The 20,296-nt window shown below is 51.9% G+C and overlaps 9 protein-coding genes across 9 annotated transcripts; 5 read left to right on the top strand and 4 right to left on the bottom strand.

Moving 5' to 3' along the window:
- Nucleotides 1–6,322: 6,322 nt before the first annotated feature.
- On the bottom strand, nt 6,323–7,195 carry PG997_001977 (uncharacterized protein; the record flags this gene model as incomplete). The annotated part of the gene is made up of 3 exons (XM_066806292.1): nt 6,323–6,625; nt 6,677–6,982; nt 7,109–7,195. The coding sequence occupies 3 exons, from the start codon at nt 7,193–7,195 to the stop codon at nt 6,323–6,325; spliced, it is 696 nt and encodes a 231-aa protein (XP_066673588.1).
- Nucleotides 7,196–7,358: 163 nt separating this feature from the next.
- PG997_001976 (uncharacterized protein) lies at nt 7,359–8,933 on the top strand (the record flags this gene model as incomplete). Its single annotated transcript, XM_066806291.1, has 1 exon — nt 7,359–8,933. One exon carries the CDS (start codon nt 7,359–7,361, stop codon nt 8,931–8,933), a length of 1,575 nt encoding a protein of 524 aa, XP_066673587.1.
- Nucleotides 8,934–9,625: 692 nt separating this feature from the next.
- On the bottom strand, nt 9,626–10,264 carry PG997_001975 (uncharacterized protein; the record flags this gene model as incomplete). Its single annotated transcript, XM_066806290.1, has 3 exons — nt 9,626–10,006; nt 10,096–10,183; nt 10,254–10,264. The coding sequence occupies 3 exons, from the start codon at nt 10,262–10,264 to the stop codon at nt 9,626–9,628; spliced, it is 480 nt and encodes a 159-aa protein (XP_066673586.1).
- Nucleotides 10,265–10,543: 279 nt separating this feature from the next.
- Nucleotides 10,544–10,927, bottom strand: PG997_001974 (uncharacterized protein; the record flags this gene model as incomplete). Its single annotated transcript, XM_066806289.1, has 1 exon — nt 10,544–10,927. One exon carries the CDS (start codon nt 10,925–10,927, stop codon nt 10,544–10,546), a length of 384 nt encoding a protein of 127 aa, XP_066673585.1.
- A 1,276-nt stretch (nt 10,928–12,203) lies between these two features.
- On the bottom strand, nt 12,204–12,792 carry PG997_001973 (uncharacterized protein; the record flags this gene model as incomplete). Its single annotated transcript, XM_066806288.1, has 2 exons — nt 12,204–12,607; nt 12,663–12,792. The coding sequence occupies 2 exons, from the start codon at nt 12,790–12,792 to the stop codon at nt 12,204–12,206; spliced, it is 534 nt and encodes a 177-aa protein (XP_066673584.1).
- A 551-nt stretch (nt 12,793–13,343) lies between these two features.
- Nucleotides 13,344–14,183, top strand: PG997_001972 (uncharacterized protein; the record flags this gene model as incomplete). The annotated part of the gene is made up of 1 exon (XM_066806287.1): nt 13,344–14,183. One exon carries the CDS (start codon nt 13,344–13,346, stop codon nt 14,181–14,183), a length of 840 nt encoding a protein of 279 aa, XP_066673583.1.
- A 492-nt stretch (nt 14,184–14,675) lies between these two features.
- On the top strand, nt 14,676–15,305 carry PG997_001971 (uncharacterized protein; the record flags this gene model as incomplete). The annotated part of the gene is made up of 1 exon (XM_066806286.1): nt 14,676–15,305. One exon carries the CDS (start codon nt 14,676–14,678, stop codon nt 15,303–15,305), a length of 630 nt encoding a protein of 209 aa, XP_066673582.1.
- Nucleotides 15,306–15,891: 586 nt separating this feature from the next.
- PG997_001970 (uncharacterized protein) lies at nt 15,892–16,578 on the top strand (the record flags this gene model as incomplete). The annotated part of the gene is made up of 1 exon (XM_066806285.1): nt 15,892–16,578. One exon carries the CDS (start codon nt 15,892–15,894, stop codon nt 16,576–16,578), a length of 687 nt encoding a protein of 228 aa, XP_066673581.1.
- Nucleotides 16,579–18,195: 1,617 nt separating this feature from the next.
- PG997_001969 (uncharacterized protein) lies at nt 18,196–19,059 on the top strand (the record flags this gene model as incomplete). Its single annotated transcript, XM_066806284.1, has 3 exons — nt 18,196–18,464; nt 18,533–18,592; nt 18,897–19,059. The coding sequence occupies 3 exons, from the start codon at nt 18,196–18,198 to the stop codon at nt 19,057–19,059; spliced, it is 492 nt and encodes a 163-aa protein (XP_066673580.1).
- Between the last annotated feature and the right edge of the window lie 1,237 nt (nt 19,060–20,296).

The following is a 20,296-nucleotide window of genomic DNA, read 5'->3' as shown; positions in this document are numbered from 1 at the left end:
GCCCCGTGTACAGCGAAATCCGGCTAGCTGGGTGAGCCAGGGCAGCGGCGCGTGGCCATTAGGCGGCAGTGCTACGGTGTGCGGGTCTTCCAATGGCAGCGACGCCCCGTACGCTAGCACTGCCGCCAACGTCTGGCCCTTGAGCCCGTGTGGCTTCCGGAGGTGGTGGGCCAGGCTGGTGCGCCCGGGTCTCAGCGCAGTGCGACACTTGCAGCAGAAGAGTAGCCGCCATTCCGGTGCCCACACCACCCACTCACTTGCAAGAGTCGAGGCCGTCCTCGGCGGAGGATGCGCCATCCTTTTAGTCGCGTTGGCATAAAAACTCCACTCAAAGTGGGTAGAGGAGTAGGTGAAATAGTTTAATAATCACAATTGGATGAAGAAAAAGAAGGGAAAATAATTAAACCTTAATCCTTAGTTCATTTTTGCTTAAATAATATATTAAAGCTACGCGTCAAACGCGTTCAACGCGCTTAAAAGTAAACACAAAGGTACATTTAGCGGACTTAGAATGCACGGCTACGCCACACATGATCGGGAAGTGGGGCTAAACCCTGGAGGTGCGACAGCGCTTTCTCGATTACAGAAGATGCTGAACCCCATATCACGGTCTTTCTCGGCACTGGAAAAGACCACGCGAATCTGCACGGTCACTTCTACGTGAAGTGGCCCAAGCCTTTGATCACCGACACAACAGAGCTGACCCGAGATGAACTATGCACACGGCTAGTTGAGACTATTCCATATGAGCCCATGGATGTAAGGGATAAGAAGAGGTCACCATCCGCCAAGGATTCTACGACGTGGGGAGGCTCGTAACCCGGAGTTATGGGTGTATGATCCGACAGGGGCCATAACGAAGCGAGTGGAAGCTGAAAGAATTAGGGGGCCTGAACACCTGGTGAAAAGACGAAGAGACTAAGAAAATAGACGATTAGTGAACAAGTCTTTATATTTTTATTAGGTGTTATCTCTATAAGGTATCATTTTAATTTATAGCTATAATATATAATAATTTAAAAGAAAGACTTAATAGTGTAATTATAAAGAGAAAGGAATTTTTATTTAATATTACTAGGAATATTACTAGACCTGCCAAGATAAATATAGACATTAAATATATATAAATACGTTAAATCATCGGCCGAGGAGTTTGAACGGAGCCTTCAAGCCTCCAAGCCTCCAACGTGAACCAAAGAGTTACTGAAGTAGACGTAGTCCTGTGCAGACCAATGGGTTTAGTTCAGCTAGGATCATGTCCTTCCCACTGGGCACACTGGCGTAGTTGAAATTGAATTTATATTGAACGTGTTCGCTTTGATGTAGCATCGGTATGAGTTACAGGACAATAAAAAGACAGCCACCGCGTAAATACCGCCTAGAGCGAAGCCAGCGACCAAATTCACAATTCAACAAGGACATTCGAATGCCATTTCTCCTTCTCCATTGAGTCCAAGTTACACATGCTGTGTATAAGGCCCCGGCTACTTTGTCCTGATGCTCTTGACCAGACTTGCGTTTGAATAGTAGTGATGTGCCAGGGCCAAAGGACAGTGTAGCTTCTCGAATTCCCTACCCTCCACATCATCAACGCGTCTTCCACGTCACGATGTCTTACCCAGTACCATGCTCGAATAGGAGACAACTTGATTTATCATGTCGGTTTGCGGCGCAGGTGGGAGCAATGCAGCGCAAATGCAGGTCGCCGCCATGGAGACGGATTGGGAGCTCAGGATATTTTTAAGCGCATCGCTGTCCAAAGGAAACCGCTTCGCTGAATGTGATGGATATTTGCCCAAGAGCAGGAGTGGTCCCACGGGAGGATCACAAGAAATGCCCCCAGGGTATTGGTGTTTATTGGCCAACCTCGGAGTCCGTTCATGAGCCAAGTGGCTACTGCATGACAGTTTGTGATCCTGCTATGGCATAACACGCAGACGAGCTAAATTGGATTTGCTCGTTGCGAGCTTGTTGGGTGGTGAATCAAAGATATACTGGAGTTGCCTCGCAGCGGTTTCGAGTACGGGCCCTTGCATCCCTAGCTGGTGCTTCTTGAATATGATGTACATCAGCCGTGGGCCTCAGCTGGAATTCTCGACCGATTTCTGATCTGCCTGTCATGCTTGGGATCCGGTGCTGGTGGAATATCCTTGCTCAGCGAACAAATCGCGCTACCAGATTCGACTGGGTTCAAACTGCTCCGGTTGGATTTTCCGAGAACCGCAAAACAGGATCAGGAAGACGCTCAAAAACTATGGTTGGTCGATGTCAAGGTTTGGAATACTCGTGCTCGGTTGGTTGTCCATCCTTCGAAGTGCCCCATGTAGCGTGCGTCAGAAACGTGGATGTGGTGTTGCCTGCAATCGACCCCTGGACGCCGGTGCCACGTACTTGAGAATCCGGGCCTCCTTGACTCTGATCTAACCAAAGTGGTGAAGTCAACGCATGTAACGGTGACACTTCGGGGGCCAACGGAACCTGAGGAGGGAGCCTAGGTGGAGTACCATTCTACCTAGGCGGTCGTGTGGCAATCCAACAGGCTCTGCGAAACGTAGCTGTTGGCGCTGTTAGTCCTTGTTGGTTTGGTTATTGATTGACGTGCCGTGGGAGGAAGGAGGACCTTGCTGAGTTTGTTGGATGTCTGCCTGACACTAGAGACGAGACCAGCAGGTAGAAAGCAACGTCTCTGGGAATATCGGACCATGCTCGAGTTACCCCTTTAGGTCATCATTACTAATGATGGTTGATCTCTGGGCCATGTCGCGTTTCCTACATTCTTTCCAGCAGGGGCCCCTGCCCTAGCTATCACATGGTGCCAGTAAATGATTTGTGGTCGATGCACTTGCTGCCTGATTATTTGAGTCACCGTCCAATTGACGGTGTTGCTGTTTTGTTGACGGTGGTACTGCCTGAGAGGGACGTTTGCAGCAGGATTGAAGTGTTCGGTAGTCTCATTGGAGTTGAGTTGGCCCGATCCGCCGTTCCTGATGACTTGATCGTGGTTTTACCATGTCAAGTCGAATAGGTAAGATACATGCCAGCATCCGATCTCTCAATTATCCATTGAGATTGTGTATACAGGGGAGCCACCCCTGAAATTGCCAGTAGAGAAGCGATGCTGTTATTCCTTCTTTCGTAGTGTGAGGTAGTGGTGTCGCCGCTTGTCCACGGCTGGGTCTGGTGCTTCGTACGACACCAATGTTGTGGTGTCACTTGAAGGCCCATGCGAGTTGATACAAGGCAAAACAAAGCTCTCTGCTGGAGGATATACTCCAATACGGAGAGAGAGCACCACACCGAGATGACAACTTCTCGGAGTTGGATGGGTTGCACGTGTGATGCGGTCAAGGTTCTTGAGTCCCTCAGGATGATGTGATTTTCGATAGTAGACGAACGTTTTTGACCGATTTGGTGTAGCGAACGACCGGGCAGATGGACTAAGGATATCATCGACGCCCCTGTGGTGGATCCTTGACATATCTTCCACGAAAGAGGTTATTTGTAGGAGCACGTGTAGGGGAAGTACTCCTGGGGATAGACCCTGAGACGACGAGCGTATCTATTTGGCGAGGCAAAACCAACCTTTGCCGAGGTTTCGAAGTGAGGAACTCAAGCATGAGGTGGACGACTGATGATCCTTGGAGATGACGAGAGAATCATGCTCCTGTGGATTGTAGGAGAAGGCCCAGTTGTAGGTTGAACCCGAAAAGGTGATGACTCTGAGATGATATAACTGTAGATGGCCGCTTGGTGTGACGGTATAGCCGGACGACATTGCATGGTGTAGGGAGGGGGTGAATGACTGTCTTGACTCGAGATGGGAACGGGTCTGGTTTGACTGGAAGAAGGACAATTACTTGGTTGACTTGGAGAGAATGCGCGTTCCATCGAGTTGGGGAGCCAATTGACACTGGGCGGTTGTTTAGTGATGGTGTTTGTGCTGAGCCACAGTCGTCGTCTGCCCCAAGGTCTTTGTTCTTCGTGCTGCAAATTGTAATCATGTGGTAGATGGCGAAGGACAGTTGCCGAGTGTACTTGACCGAAATGTGTTTTGAAAGAAGAATGAGAACTGTTGAAAGCTAAGAGTTGGGTGTTGAAAGTTGAATCCCACTTCGCCGCAATTTATGCAAACTTGTCTGGATGGATGTCAAGCTGCAAAGGAAGATGCCTTGGCTTCAGCAAGATTTTTTGGAAACATCTCACCTACTAGACCCGGACAGGTACACTGAACCACTCTTCCATGGCCCGGGCCCCCGGATCATTGCCCCCTACGGAGGCTCCCCGGAGGTGCGGCGAAGCTTTTTTTTCGAGGTTTTTCATTTTCAACCTTTTTTATTCTTTTCTTTTCTCATCGGCAGGCAGACCACACAGCACAAAGAACAAAACCAAAAAACAGCCATGTGTCGTCGTCGTCGTCGTCGTCTATATATATACCAGTCAGTACGGGTCAAAACGGTTCCAAGTTATCCGAGAGCCAACGGCTACTTACGAGAATGGTATCTGGTCTTGAAAAAAGAAGTCGAAAATCGAAATGTTGACGCAGTTCTACCCAATGATCAGTATATCATACCACAGCACGCGAAACGCAATCGTCTACTCACAGGTTCTCACGAGGGGGCCGAGAGAAGAAAGGGAAAAGAGGAATGAGAATCTCCCACCAGCAAAATCTATATGGACACTCACGGGAGTGCTGAGGGTGGGCCCAACTGTCGTGCCTTCCTCCTTCAGTGCTTCATTTGCCATGCGTCTGCAAGCGTACCTGCCTGTTTACATCTTAGTCAGTGTACCTATCTACAGTTCACTTCTCTGCATTCATCTATGTAGTACACGTCGTAATTGGCTTGCTTGTCCACCATCCGCATTGAAATCAAATTCAGGAGGTCAAGTATAGTAGAATTGGCAACTCGATATGTTCTTTGCTAGCATTCTGGTATTGAAGCTGCGGGTGTTGGGGCGTGATGTTTTTCAGTAATGAAGTAAGTACCCGCAGGGAATCTACTGTCAAGGCATCCAAAGCACCAGGCACCCAAGGCGAGTCCACGGAACAGCGTGCGATGCATTTGGGGGCCGGGAATAACAAATTAATAGTCTTCTGGTAATACCCTCGGAGTTTATACTTGATAAATCCTTTCCTCGGGGTCAGGGGATTGGCTCGGCCCTTCGAGCGGGAGGGTTGAGTTGAGGTCACAGATTCACGCTGGATGCTGTCACGCAGGGTAAGCACCATCCCCCAGCCGAGTACAATTTATGCATGGAGACCGTGGATGAAGCTACGCGACGTCTTGATTGCCTATCTGGTACCAATGTCTTCTATTATGTCGGTGGCCATTTGTCTCTACATAAACATGTGCTTGGCGTAGCAAGTTCTCAATTCCCAGATTGGCCCATATGACATATCTTTTTGAAAGCAGAAGCTGGGGACAAGGTGTAAATTACACGCCATACGAACATTTGAAGTTTGCCTTGTTTTGCCTTGTGCGTCTCCTCTCGTCCCTTGCTGTTAATTAATTCCCGAATGTGAGCTTCGCAGCAAATATCCCAAAGGTTGAGTACCAAGTGGACCCAATCAGAGGGCGTATCGCAGCGATTCAACTTTCCGTGCACGTGGTCCAACTTATCTCTCCATCTTTGTCGTAGGGTACCTCATGGTTCGCTTCGGCACATTTGCACGCACTTCTCCGGAGTCATGCTGACCACGGGCCTCATGGGACATATCCAACGATTGCAAATGGCGTATTTCGAGGCCACTCAGGTTCTTTGACAAGGAGTGTCCTACACGCATCATACTCATGGGTTGGGCCAATCAAGTGATTTGGGAAATTATCTTAGTAATGCCATTGATACCGGTGGAAAGGTTGGATATCTTACTACGTGATAGCTTTGAAGTAGGTACATGTACCCGGCTAGAAAATGTAGGTAGGTACCTGATATATACTAAAAAGGCCAAATTGAAGTACCTGACGTGCATGTGGGAAGGTCTCGGCAGTAGTAGCGCAGCTTGCTGTTTGGGAAATGTGTTGCGCCATTTTGAGTGGTTTACCCACTGATGCTGTGTTTCCAACAAGCTCATTCAGCCAAATATAACTCCCAGTTTGAGTGACCCTCTTCCCCTCTGACACTTATAACAGCCCCGATAAATACATCGTCATCCTTCGTTCATATCATTTGCTGATACGACTCGTCATGAAGATCCCCATCGTCATCTTCGCCTTTCTCGGAGCCGCTCAGTCGCAATCTGACTGTGCTGGTGTGAAGGCTGCCATTGAAGAATGGCATTCTCGGCAACCAGCTTCTGCGAACGGAAATGGCCATGGGGTCACTCTTAGTGTCGACTGCTCCTCGACCGACGGATCTCATTGGAATGCCGGATGGAAGCCAGACCCGTTGGCACGCCTTCCTGCCATTTAATGGCACTGCTCCCCACACAACTCGCACCGACAACACTGGCCAGGAGCTGACGTTCCTTGCGGCTTTGAGAAACGCCATGAAGCGAAACCGCGCCAAGAAGTGCGACGGGCTCAATCAGGAGAAGGTCTTCATAGAGCGACTGCACAAGCTCCTCAGTTACTGGGAGTCGGATGACTACGAGACCGGCAACAAGACGGAGCGGGACACCCTGGTGCGTCTGGTCGAGTACCAGAGCGTCTACCAGACGATGCTCTCAGACAGCACGAACAAGCAGCAAAAGTACTTCCCCGACGACGTCGTCGACAACATCCGCAGCGTGCACACCATGGCCACCAAAGACGGCGGGCTGCACGGGGCCAACCCGCGGATCCTGGATCCGCTCGACATCATCTTCGACGACGTCTACGCCGACACGGGGGAGACCAAGGTGCCCCGCCGGGTCCAGGAGACTGTCGACGTCGTCTTGCACGGGATGGACTTCAACGCCGAGCGGGGAACCCGCAGGCGCCGCCTCGGCCGTGCGAGTGCCATGGGGATTACCCGTGCGGGGTGACGGCGAAGCATTATTGGGATTCTGGGGACTCTATTTGGAGCTGCGACTGCATCGAGTGGCATGGCTGTGACAAATCTGGACGCTGACAGGGAGTCAGGAATCAGTGTACGTCATTTCATAGACAACGTATCATGCGACGGGACGAACTTCGCTTTGTTGTTGGACCTCAAACCCAACGAGGCGTATTAAATGCCTCGTCCAATTGCCGTTTGGATTGAACCAAAGGGATTCCATGTCGCTCATACTCTTACCAGTGTTTATTTTATTTAGGCGATATGGAGACCGAAAGTATTACACGGCGATTATCAGCCGCCAAGATCAGCGAAAAGGTATCAGTTGTGACGCATTTCCAATGCCCCATGTTTACTCTTGACCATTACTGAATCCTTCACTGACCATGACCCAGTCACTATCTGGTGATATCTTCTGGCATGCCACCAAATCCTTTATTCATCATCCGGTAGATGTCTTCAACTTCGCAAGAACATGCCGCAGCCTTTGGGGACTTCTAGAGCCGGAAATCTACAAGACGGACGTCCTGTTCGAGCCGAAAAAAGCTGAGACGGTAGGAGACGACAGTCATCCGTTCTTATATTACTTGGATACGATGCTTGAGGAGTGGGAGGAGCCTCTACTCCCGGCAACGGGACATTTCCCCGATGAGCATGAAGCGTACCTATCCAAACTTGATGGACAGAACAGTGGTATTGACAAAGCCACAAAGAATGTGGTAGAAGGGGAAGAACAGTTCCCTCGGTGGAAGTCACTCAATATCCTCCAGTGGGCCTGCTCAGCGGGCAAGGTCGCGACCGCGGCAAAGATGATTGACATGGCAGAGCGCATCTGGCCTGAATACTGCGAGTATGCGCACTACGAGAGCCTCCATTCGCCGATTCACTTCGCATCATGGTACGGGCACACCGAAATTCTGCGGCTATTCGATAGGGGAGACGACCAGGCAATGCGCGAGAGGTCCGGCTTTATATGTTCTCCCCAAAGGGGGCTTGACGAGGTACTCCGCCACATTAACCCGGCGCTCGGTGGCGACGTCCCGTATGGATACGGCATCCAGCATACGGGCAGGCCCTTTGGGCTGAACGCGCTCGGGATCGCGATTCTCCGAGGCCACGAAGACGCCGCCGAGTACCTCACCCAGTTCCACGACGAGGAAACAATCGACAAAATCCAAATCGATTGGCTATACGACTGGAAGCTGACAATACCCTACATCGACCCCGTCATCCACCCGCTGCACTTGGCATGCTACATGGGGATGGAGCGGGAGGTCAAGGCCCTCTTCGAGCAAGGCGCCGACGTCCTAGCGCCCTGCGTGCCGGTGCAGAACAGCAACGCCCTGCAGTGGGCCGTGGCGGGCCGAGACAACGACGCGATCATCCAGCTGCTCCTGAACAAGGGCGCCCTCGTCAACCAGCGCGACGTTCAGAACCGGCGGGCGCTGGAGTGGGCGCTGCAGTTCCAAGCGATGGCGAACGCGCTTCGCATCGCCAACGAGGAAGCCTATATCAACATCTGGCTGTGGAGCGGCCGCACCTGCTGCGCGCTGTCGCTCAGCATGCAGGACGATGCCAACTGGGACTGCACCCAGCTCATCTTCAAGGAAACTCGTGATGATCTCCCAGACTCGTTCTTGCGAAAGTGCGTGCACGACACGTTCGCCAACGGGAAACATAGCCTCAAGACGCTCAAGTGGTGCATCGACCAAAACATAGGCCTCGGGCCCCTCCGCGAGGAAGACGTAGGCGTAGATGATTGGGATGTAAAGGATCCTGTCAGGGGCCAAAACGTTGGCATGGCGGCCATACACTATGCGGCAGAAGCAAGCCAAGTCTTCACCGCCGACATCCTTGCGTCTATTCTGGAGAAGCGGCCCCAGGACATCAACCTGCCGAATAGATATGACGAGACTCCTCTATCGCTGGCCTTGGGGCCCGGCCGCTATGCCTCGGAATAGGTCGCATTCCTTCTCGCACACGGCGCGGATCCCCAAGCATGCCATACCGAGAAACAGCGGGCCATCCTCACTGCGGTACAAGAGGGCAAGCCTGAGCCCGAGATAGAGGAGATCGTCAAGAGCTTTCCAACACCCTGGCATGGCCCGGCAGACGACCCACGAGGGCATGCAGCGGAAAGAGAGTCGTTTGTAAGAGAGGCCTCGGAATTGGGCATAAATCTTAGACAGGCGCAGATCCTGCATGAGACGCATGTCGCGCTGTCAGTAGCGAAAGACCTTCTCAACTTCGGATGGAGTGTGGATGACATTGTCAATCGTGCCTTGGATTGTCGAATGACAGAGGAGGACGGCACCTTGTGTGAGGTGCGGGACCGTCTTTCTAAGGAAGTCGAAAACGGATCGCGACAGCGTAGTTTTCACCGAGCGCCGCAAACCTGGGACTATCGTCCGTGATTTCGAACCCGACCTCTGATGGCGTTGTTGAAGTATGGCAGTATCTACCCTCGTATAGCATATTGATTATGTTAATCCTGACCTGGGGAGGGGCATGCGAAGTTAAAGGCGCGAACTCGTGAACAGTTGAGGTACTAAAAAAGAGACTACAGAGTTGATGCTAAAAGGACTGATGATTTGACCAAGCTATCTGTATTGTTAAGCCAGAATAGCCATTTTACCACCTAAAAGCCCCTTTTCTACGCCACAGTGTGCGTCTTGAAGTGTTCGGCCCCCCTTTCTTCAACTGCGAAGGAGCTGGAGCTGATGCGGCTCAGGCCAGGGCATCGTTGGCGACGCCAAAGGCAGCAGCCAGATCCTTCATCTTGGCGGCGGGCGGCGGCTGGGAGGGTGAGAGCGCGGGCGAAGGGGCGGGCGGCGAACGTTTCGATCACCTCGTGATCGTAGAGGCGCAAGGCCCCAGCGACCAGGCGGCCCTGGCGGCACGAGAGCACCCACCGGCGGACGAGGTTCCAGACGAACGTGGCGAACCCGAGGCCCGCCAGGACGGTCCACCAGCCGGGAATGCCGGAGGCACCAGTCCCGGCGAGCCCTGGGTTGCCGAAGCCGATGGTGATGGGCTATTTGACACATAGTTAGTATTGCATGGTCGAAGAGGGCGATAGATCAGAGTGGAACGTAGGTAGAAGTACGGTAGAATATAACTTACCTCGTTGGGGGCGGCGGCGGTGCTGGTGCTGGTGCTGGTGCTGCTGGTGCTGCTTGGGGTCACCAGCCCCGGAAAGGTCTGATTGAAGCTGTCATATCATTACATGTTAGTCCAAGCCTCTTAGAAAGGAGTTCAGGGGCACAGCTATATAAACTTACGTGGTCTCCATGGTGGGTGGTGGTTGTGGTTGTTGTTTTTGTTGTTGTTTCTACGTATGGTCAGTACATATTGATGTCTTGCTCCAAAGCTACCAACGATTTGAACGACTTACAGCAGCGGGAATTTGCTCAAAAAGGGTAAAAGAAAGGTGAGAGATTGGTAGCGATCTGGTCGATGGTTAGCATATAACTCAGCTCTCAAGTCTCAAGAACTCCGAAACGCGTACTCACGGCGATGCGACCCGGACGGTCCAAGAGGTGGAGTGCTGGCCACTCCGGCGGGTCCATTATTATTCGTTAGGAGCAGTGGCCGCGACGAGGAGGCGGGAAGCCCCAGCGCCTGAGGCCGCACGCTCTGCGAGAGCGACGTTGCCGCGATCCGTGACGCCGATGGCCAGCAGGCAGACAGCAACAGCCACAGCGACGAGAGGCTCGGCGGCTTCCTTGGCGTCCTTGGCGTCCTTCCCGGCCTTATTCTCCTTCTTGGCGGCCTCGGGGTCGGCACGCCGCTCGGCAGCCTCGAATCTCGTCTTCTGGAATATTGCCTCCTCGATCAGGAGGGCGGCCCTGGCGAAGTTGCGAACGGCGGGCACGGCCAGCTCCCAGCAACAGAGCACACGCACAAACCAGTCCAGCCGACCAGTAGCAGCGTCAGCGTCAGCTTCTTGGCCCATGTTATCCAGACGGGGTGCCTCGGCGTTGGGGGTGGCGACATCGGCGTCGGTGTGGGCGTTGGTGCTGGTGTTGGGGATGGTTGTTTGGGACCGAAAAACGAGTGAAAAGTCGATATATAGAGCCTATTCCAGCCAATGGTTAGGATGCCTTCTGACAAGAATCAACGAGGAACGAGATGGGCTATTTACTGATTCTCACGAGGGCGCGAGAGAAGACACAAGAAAGAGGAATCAAAATGTTCAACCCGGCCAATGTGCATACAACCTAGGGACTTGCTGACGAGCTGGCTGTCTAGTGGCACACTGGGCCTTGTGGGACAGTAGGGTCGATCTTTAGGCTGACCGTTCTGCAGGACGACATATCCAAAGTGCGCCAGAAGGATTTGCAATACGTGATCCGAAGGCGAATTGAGTGGCACAAGAAATATGGTGTTGAAAACAAGCAATATGGTGTCGAATTGAATCAGTCAGGAGAGATATTGAGTGAGATATTAGGAGGTAGGTAGACTGGCGGCAGGAAACGAGATTGTAAGCTTGTGAGATGTAGCGGGGAATCCTGCCTCAGTCACAGCAGGTGCAACCCACGAGTAGAAGGTTTGGCGAGGACATGGGATATCAGCGATAAATTCATTTGCAGGTCACTGAGGTAGGTACTTACATAGGTACCTCTCGCATAAATAACATGAAGTACTTACCTAAGGCATCCATCATTGCCCGCATATTTGGACAAATATTGGTTATTGGAGGTAATTGCATACCTCTTGATCACCAGGCTGATTGACACGGTGCTCTTAGCCCACGCACGCCTTTGGACCCATTACACCTCAATCCCACATATTGATTGCGAGAATTGGCCATCTCCAATGAAGGCTTAGGATCTCTAGTTCTGCTGGTTTTGATGACAACAGTTTCTACAGGGCAAGGGTAATCATGGCGTTAGTGTTGCGTTGGTTTTGCACATTTGATGCTCGAGATGCGAGCCTTCATGGATTGTATAACAGGGCAGATTCCTTGCGAGGACTGCAACTCTGAACAATGGAATTGATGCGAACTGGATGTTCGAAACTCTACTTACTCTGCTTGCGTCTCTTTCATGGCGATTCTACTTGTGTCACCGAAGAAACGAGAGGTTTATGTGTCTTCTTGCCATTCCATATGCATTGTAAAGATCTCCACAGGAAAAAGAAGGTCGAATGCTAAAGCGGTCGAAAGTCTATCGTTTCTCCAATGCAAGGTATCGCCCGCAAAAAGCATATCGTGTCCACCCGATTTTGTGTCAGCCTACCGTCCGCGCTCTCGTCCGCGCGCATTGCTCCCGAAGTCGCCCAAAATTAGATAATGGCCATGCCGAGGACTTGGCGCCGGCGCCATTCGACGGCTCGAATCGAGCGACCTGCTTTTCTCGGATAATACGGCTGTATGCTTCCTGGGCCTTCTTCAGATGCAACAGCGCCGTCCCCCGCTCGCTGTACTTGCTGTTTGGGGGCAGTATCTTGATGTATGTCTCGGTTACGTCCATCACCTTCAGCCAAAGCTCGTCATGCCCCAAATCGCGCAACCCGGCAGAAAATGTCTTGATGTCCTCGTCCTCGTCCTTCTTCGACGGACGTATCTTCTTAATGGATCTCCTATAGTAGGTGCAGATTAAAGAGGTGACGCAGGTGAAGGTGGGCACAGCCTCTGGTAGGTAGATCCAGAAGATGGCCGTGATTATGGGGGCCAACAAGAGCCATACGACAGAAGCCCGCCGCGTCCAGGGAGTGCGGGGGGTCGAGTAGGGCGGTGCGAGACTCGGGCGTCAGAGTCAAAGTGGACATCCATGCCGTGGCGGGGCCGAAGAAACACCACGGTTTGTAGTCTGGCATCGTGAAGATAATAAACGTGAGAGATCTGTCAAGGATAGAAGTAATATGTAAGATGCCAAACCAATCGACATGTGGATTGTGGGACTGGAATAAAATCTTGGGCTGCGGTGGGAAAATTTTCAAATACCTTCGTAGGTTTGTCAGGCCAATTGCCGGAGATAGGCCCTTCCAGAGCCACCAAAGCCACCACCTTTGGTTGCAGTTCAAGTTGGGCTGGATGCAATTTAAATTTTTATATTTACTTTGGTCACAGTAAGCCTTCACTTGAGTACATTCGAGATGAATAAATTGGATAGGCGACGATGCGGTCACAGGTGAAGTCTTGGTGTGATGTTACTACCGAGAGTGAATCTTGTCTGCCCGCCTCCTTTCTCAACGCGGACTACCGTGGACGGATTACAGTAAGCCTCGTAACTGCAGCTTTCGTATATAATAGATCACGTGATGAGTATTGCCAAGGCCCGATACTAGCACATGAGGCATTTTGCGGCGACGGACAGCAGCTGGGTGGCATCGTTCGTCCCTGCATGTCACCGCCCATCCGCAGGATTATGTCGTTTCTCACACTTCCTGCCGAGATCAGGAGTCTGATATACCACGAGTTCCTGCTCGAAACCGCCGCTGCCCAGCACGTTGCGTTCGATGGTAGGACCCACAACTATGCTCGGTTTCCCTGCCAGTCCGTCCCCGACCATGTCTTCCTCCAAGACCTGTCCCGGAGCTGCGGCAACCAAGGATGGGGCGATTCTGTCGGCAGGCTTAGTACCAGTGCGTGGCGAAACGGCCACCTAGCCTGCAAGCCCGGAACAGTTTCCCACTCGGGCGAAAGACTCCCGTCCCCCACGCCGCTATTCCTCACATGTCGCCAAGTGTACAGAGAGGCCGCCATCTACATCTACAATACGCCGCTCCTATTCCACGACTGGGACACGTTCAAGGCCTTCCTCGGCCGGACCGAGGGAGCCGCCATTCCCCCTCGGCTGACGTCGGTGCAGATCGTCGAGCAGCTGTGCCGCGGAGATTTCCCGGCCGGGCGGGATTTCGTCTACACGCTCGCCTGCCTCGACCTCTCTTCGACCACCATACGGATCCTGGGCCCCGTCAATGTCGGGTGGTTGCTGTACCAGGCCATGGCGCGGGCGCTCTGGCATAAGTCCGCGGGGATTGAGATCCTTGACCCCCGAGCGACGGAGGTAGCGACGGGGCGGCCCGCGAATGGGTGCCCGGTCACGAGACGCCCCGATGTGGCCTGGGTGATGGTCTTTTACCGGTACTTGCGGACACGTGGCGGAGTTCTGAAGACGCGGGACGTGCTGGAGGAACTGAGCTCGTATGAGATGTTGGTCAAGGTGGCGGGAGAACTTGGACTCAGTATCAGCGACGATACCTGAACGTCAGCTTCGGTGGTAATTGTGATGAGACATATTCTGGGGAGCAGTATCATACCATGGCTTGAACTGTGACCGCATTGCAGCCTATCCAATTTAGTCATCAAATGTACTCAAGTAAAGGCTAACTGTGACCCAAGCAGGTACGAAAGTTTACAACGGCCAGCCCTGTAACGCGCGAGGGCGAGGGAATAAAACAACCTCCTTGCTGCTTCCTCGTTGTCAGCTGTTCAGTGCCCGTCCACCAATGAGTTGCCACGAGCGATATGCAAGAATACTGCAGCTGCGACCAATTGACCTCATTGGTACGCATCACCAGGAAACAGCTCGAAAAGACGCAAAGCTGCATGGGTCGTCGTCGATAGCCACCAAAGTAGATCTGCGCTTTTGCACAATTCTCAACCGAACATTTGAACGTCGCAAAGATTCTATTTTTCCCGCTGGGTAATTTACACTTACAATCAATCATCCCGCCTGCACTTTCATCAGTTCAACATGAAGATCCCTGTCGTGATTTTCGCCCTTCTAGGCGCCGTTCAATCGCAGCCCAAGGAGACGGCCCTGACGCCCTCCCGCACGGTGGCCCAATACCCAGCTTTCTACACCTCCGAGACTGCTCGTGCCGAAAGTTCATCGGAGTTGGAGCCCACCAGTACACTGCCCACCGTTGCTCCCAACGTCAGCGCCATCCTTCCGCTCGACGACCAGCTAGAAAGGATGCTGCGTGCGTCTCTGGACAACTGCCTGCACTACCAGCGGGCGGAGAAGTGCGACGGGCTGGACAAGGACGTCTTCGTGGAGCGCTCGATCAAATTCCTGAACTACTGGAAGACGGACGACTACAATCACGAAAGCAACAATCAGACGGAGCGGGACCTGCTCATACGCCTCGTCGAGTACCAGGACGTGTACCAGACCCTCGTGACGGAGAACGAGCAGCAGAAGCATTTTCCCGACAACATCGTCGACCTGGTGCGCAGTGCCCGCGACCGTGTCACGGAGGAGGGAGCTTTGAACAGCGCCAAAGCCCGCGTACTCGACACCCTCGACGTCATCTACAACGATGTCTGTGCCGACACCAAAAGGCCAAGGTACCGCGATGCGTCCAGGAGATCACTGACATAGTCTTGCGGGGTCTGGCGAGGGACTACGGCAAAATGCCTTACGACTCTACTCCGGAACGGTGCATCTGTGCTGGTCACTTCCCTTGCGGGCTCGCGCTCCAGCACTATTGGGACATCGATACCAAGGAATGGATGTGTGATTGTATGAATGAGACATCTTGTCTACCGCCTTGAATGGTATATCGTTGAATCACGCGGGGACAATTCTGATTACACCCATACGGAAAGCAATTAGATGCTTCTGAGGGCCTCACTACTTTGCCTGTCAGGGCCGCATGTTATTGTTAACGCGAACCCGAGCCTGCATCACGTCTGGTTATTGGAGTATGGAAACATCGAGACAGAAAACAACATCGCGCCAGTTCCTATTGTTACAGGACGCGAAACAGGTAGACTATATATGTTTTCTCTTGAAAACAGAGGCTTTGTTTTTGTCAGATCCCTTGTTTGGGGTCCATGACCATATATAAAGTGACGTAGGTAGACTCGAGGATCCTTTCATCAGCAAGAAGACCTTTGTCAATCCAACCAACCTGACCCTCTAATCAACACGGAAACCAAATCCAACAAGCAAGAAAATAAGCGATATGGCTTACTTCACGCACACAACCACGTGGCAAAGTCGGCCCAGAGGACCGTTTGCGCCGCAGCCAACGACAATCCCGGACCCGACCTCGCTCGGTCCACTCCCTCCTCCACCACGCATGGGTCCGTCAGACTTGCGAGAGCAGAGGAGAAGATCACAGTACCGGAAGGAGGTCATTGAGCGCCGTAAGGACAGGAGACTGTGGTCGAACTTGCAAAGATTCTATCTGCGGGCCAAGCCACCCAAGCGACCGTGGGATGAATGGCTTCCACAACGCGAACAGGTCGAGGCCCACAACCGAGCCTTGACTGATGGCTATTCTCACTGGAACGACTACCTGTTCCTGAGCTGGGAGTACCATCTCGACAATGCGTATGAGCGCTTGGGGCTCCCACAGTGGTTGCGGACATACCTGCAGTATCACTTGGGTCTTCCGGTTTGGGCCGGGCTCGGGTACCTTGCTCTGCGCGGGATCGTGTGGTGCTTTGCCGTTGTGCTGTGGTGGAATTGCTTCATTGTCATCAATGTTGCGTTCTGGGTGGCGATGCTGCTCCATGGCGCCTGGTACTGCTTCCGCGGCGTGTGGGGGAGCTGCGCAGGAACGAGGATGCGAGGAGCTTGCTGGGGAGCCTCTTCCGCGGCTTCTTGGCATGCTGCATCGTCGTCTGGATCCTGCGCAGTGGGATGACTATTCTAGCGAACTGGGCGCTAGACGCGTTGGAGTACCTTCTGGCTCTGTTGCAGTGGCTCCAACCTGGTTGAGCAATGCCATTGATAATCGGTAAGTGTCTCTGCTCAAGTGAGGATCTGCTAATTATTTTCGCCAGAGAACTATGTCCATTGTTATTTGTTTCCCTTTTTATTGTTTAAGCACTCTGGTGACTGAACATCATAGGTAAAGAAGTATTCCCGCATAGTTTCTGGGGCTTTCATTTGAAGAGGGAATTAGTTTGTTGTTTGCCTGATAGTTGGCGACCGATTTGGGTACGTAGAACAGACAGTGAGCAAAATGAGACAGTATTTATGAAAATCGTCCGCTGCAACAGTGCTTTGTTGCGACGTTCGTCAATGTACATACCTTTGTTTCTATGTACCTCCCTAGATACTGTTTGCGCAATTTCAAGCTGTTTTCTAATGATAGTCTTGCAGCATTCGTATATCGAGTAGCATCACCGCCAGAATTTCAATACACTTTCATCGTTTGCCATTTCTAACACCTTAGCTGCATAGGTGTTATCAAATTGCCCATTAATACAAGATGAAATTCATCAGCGTTATCATGGCCTCTTTAGGAGCCGCTCAGGCAGGATGGATAGCTTCCCCGAGCCCCGATTACTTTGACACTTAAAAATTTCTGCCTACCACTGCTTATGTTACTCCTCTCGCTAAACGAACTCACCCCATTAAAGAGGATGCGATATTTGACGTAGTATATTAAGTAATTATACCACGGTATTTGAATATTGCCTATCCTCTAATGTGTACAGGACGGCATGACATGGTGAGGGCAGCGCTGTCGCCATTAAGAGGATATGCCATGATCGGCATCAGGTGTGTACGAAATGCGGGAAAGCTGTTACCAAGAAGTCACGCTTTGGCGGTACCTAGGTTGAAGCGATCCATCGAAAGGAAGGGGGACACCAATGTTCCCAGTTGCTCAACCCGACCACGATGAGCATCAGACAAACAGTCGTGCACCAAATACGCACCGTGAAATGAATCGAACCTTCCAGCAATTTGCTTTTTGATTTGGATATGATGTTAATTGAGCTAGACAACATTGAAAGACTCGCAGTGGCACCTTCAACTTCCAAATTTGGGGGAATGATTGGGAGCCATGTCGTACGTTGTTGGGAAAACGCAGTGTTGATGTGTTTTGCACACCCAGCATGCTTTCCCTAGGTACATGTACCTACATACTTCAAGTAGTGCCTGGAATACGAGGGCAATAGTGATTGAAGTGCAAGTGTGCTGCTGTTTTGTCGGACCTTGCCTGTACCTTCCACGTCTGAGTTGCAACCGCTGTGTGACTGGTGTAAGCCTTTCTTCCGCCTATTCAGTCTACCTGAATCTCGACTCCACCACCTACACCTCACTCCAATCCCACCATTGGCTTCTGCATAAAATCGATTCTCATGGGAATTCTTCTTGTCCAATTCAAGCCCCTTCGCCGTTGTATGCCCTTCTGCCTCCAATACCGCGCACCGTATGTCCACCCAGCAGCTCACATCACCCCAAACACAAACCCTCCCGTGTTTTGAGACAATCGGCTCTGATCCCAAGACCATGTCTTACCACTACTACGATGGCTCATCGACAGCATCTCCGAACCCGAGCTGCAGTCGCCTCGGATGACGAGGTTGACCTATATCTAGCATCTCGACCACCAGCATCATCGGCTCCAGCAACGGCTCCAGCACCTGGCTCTACCGCCCAGAGTCCCCGTCCGATCCCCTGGTCCCCTACTGGCCATCGGGAACCAGCGACCAGACGCGTCCCTCGTTTGGATGGGATGGGCAACGATGTCCCACCTCTTGACCTTCCATTCTTTTCTCGTGGCCAGTTCCTATTCTCGTGAGTCGACATGGGCCATTGAGCCCCTTCGATGAAACGTCTCGACTGGTGGGTATTGACTTGTATAGACAACTACAACCACCACAATCACCACCACCACTACACTACGACGCAATGGCGGACCGAACGTAAGTTCCCCAGGGCCTTTGTTGCACATATTTTAATACCTGGATAATGACTGATTGCATATACACAAATATAGCCGAACAATCATGTCGACCACCGCCACCAACGACACCAGCACCAGCACCGGTACTAGTATTAGTACCGCTGCCGAGCCTGCCGCCACCCCTTGAGCGGATGCACCCCGTCGGGTCTCCTGGCCCCGACTGGCCATCGGGGATCAATGACTGGGAAACCGATGAGTCGTTCGACTGATGGGCCTAGTCCACTGGCCTGGCCTATCTAAGCCGAATCACTTACACAAACTAGTGCCGCCGCCCCGATTGCTGCTGCTGCTACTGCTATTACTGTTGCTGCTTCCACTGCTATTACTGCTGCTGCTACCTGCCCGTCGCCTATTCTGGTGTGGCGGTCGAGAGGGAAGGCGCTGGAGTACGCTGACGCCGCCACAACACCTGCCGCTGTCCCCTAAGTAGCAGATAGTCTTTAAAATATAACAGGAGTTACCCTACCTATGATATACGAAGCGTGTCGAAGCATCGTATCCCTCCTCGATTGCAGACAATGTTTGGCTTTCGGTGTTAATTCCATTCTCTTCCAGCAGGTATTCCGTATTATCTTAATGTTCCAGTGTCATGGTTATGCCGTTTATTGGAGAGTTACGTGTATTCACTTGTCGCGGATCATGTTTACTCCTGAAATAATGGAACAGTAGTATTGACCACCAAAGCCACTAGAATTGGTGAGGTTTTTACTTATACATGTTATTTCGGAAGATTGTTCGGTTCCCAAAATATGCCCCTCGATTGTGGGAGGGAAATGTAGACGTGGATACCCGAGGCACAGGTCCCCCGCCGATTAATTCCAGCGGCAGTACAACGTAACTCACCATTCTGGTCAGTGTTGGTGCCCAGCGCTGTACGACCAGCGGCTTCAAGCAATGACCCAAGTTGGTAGAGCCAGCAAACAATCTGACGTTGCTGCGTGGTGTGGGACTCGACCGTTGGGACTCGATGCGAATTCCTGAGCAGCTTCTCAGCATGCCGATGAGCCAACGTAGCAAACCTCCGCCGCGAACGCTTTTTGTTGGAATGCATTTATACGTATCTGCTCTTCGTGGTTCCTCCAACTCGCATGTGGACTTCACGTTCCATCTTAGTAGTCTTGTTCGCACGGTCAGCTTCTTGATTGCATACAAGCCATCATGAAGTTCGTGATTCTAGCTTATGTTGCCACACTGCCAGTTTCCCGAGCTTCTCCGGCTCCGTCGACTACTGAACCTTGGCGTCCTCCGAATTACAATCACTCAACTGCCAGCGCATGCCATTACTAGTGAGACGTTCTTCCTTATATATCCTCCCAAAGAGAGGTGTTCTCAGAGGAGGACTTTTTTCCCCCAACTTCATTCAAGCATTGTGGGCTAATTGAGAAACATTTTTTGCATATGTAGTTACCATCCGAAATGTTGTTTAGGAAAGGTCTGCACATGCGCCAACGGAAACCTCTACCTTCGGAATATGGACAACGAGCGTAGAGGTCTTCACGGCTGTGAGCCTCCATGGGCCGAGATCGGCCCCGCGTTGCCTGCCTGTTGCTATTTTGAACCCGGGGCAGAGAAGGTATCATGATTTACATGGAAGGGAAAGGACAGGGAAACCTACCTGGATATTGAGTTTCATCAAGATACAGGTATAGTCGTTCAACACGAT

Source organism: Apiospora hydei (assembly GCF_038363865.1).
Source record: "Apiospora hydei strain CBS 114990 chromosome Unknown utg000003l_segment0_segment0, whole genome shotgun sequence".
Lineage (NCBI taxonomy): Eukaryota > Fungi > Ascomycota > Sordariomycetes > Amphisphaeriales > Apiosporaceae > Apiospora > Apiospora hydei.
The sequence above is the reverse complement of the archived record's forward strand: the minus strand, read 5'-3'. Positions and strand labels throughout refer to the sequence as shown.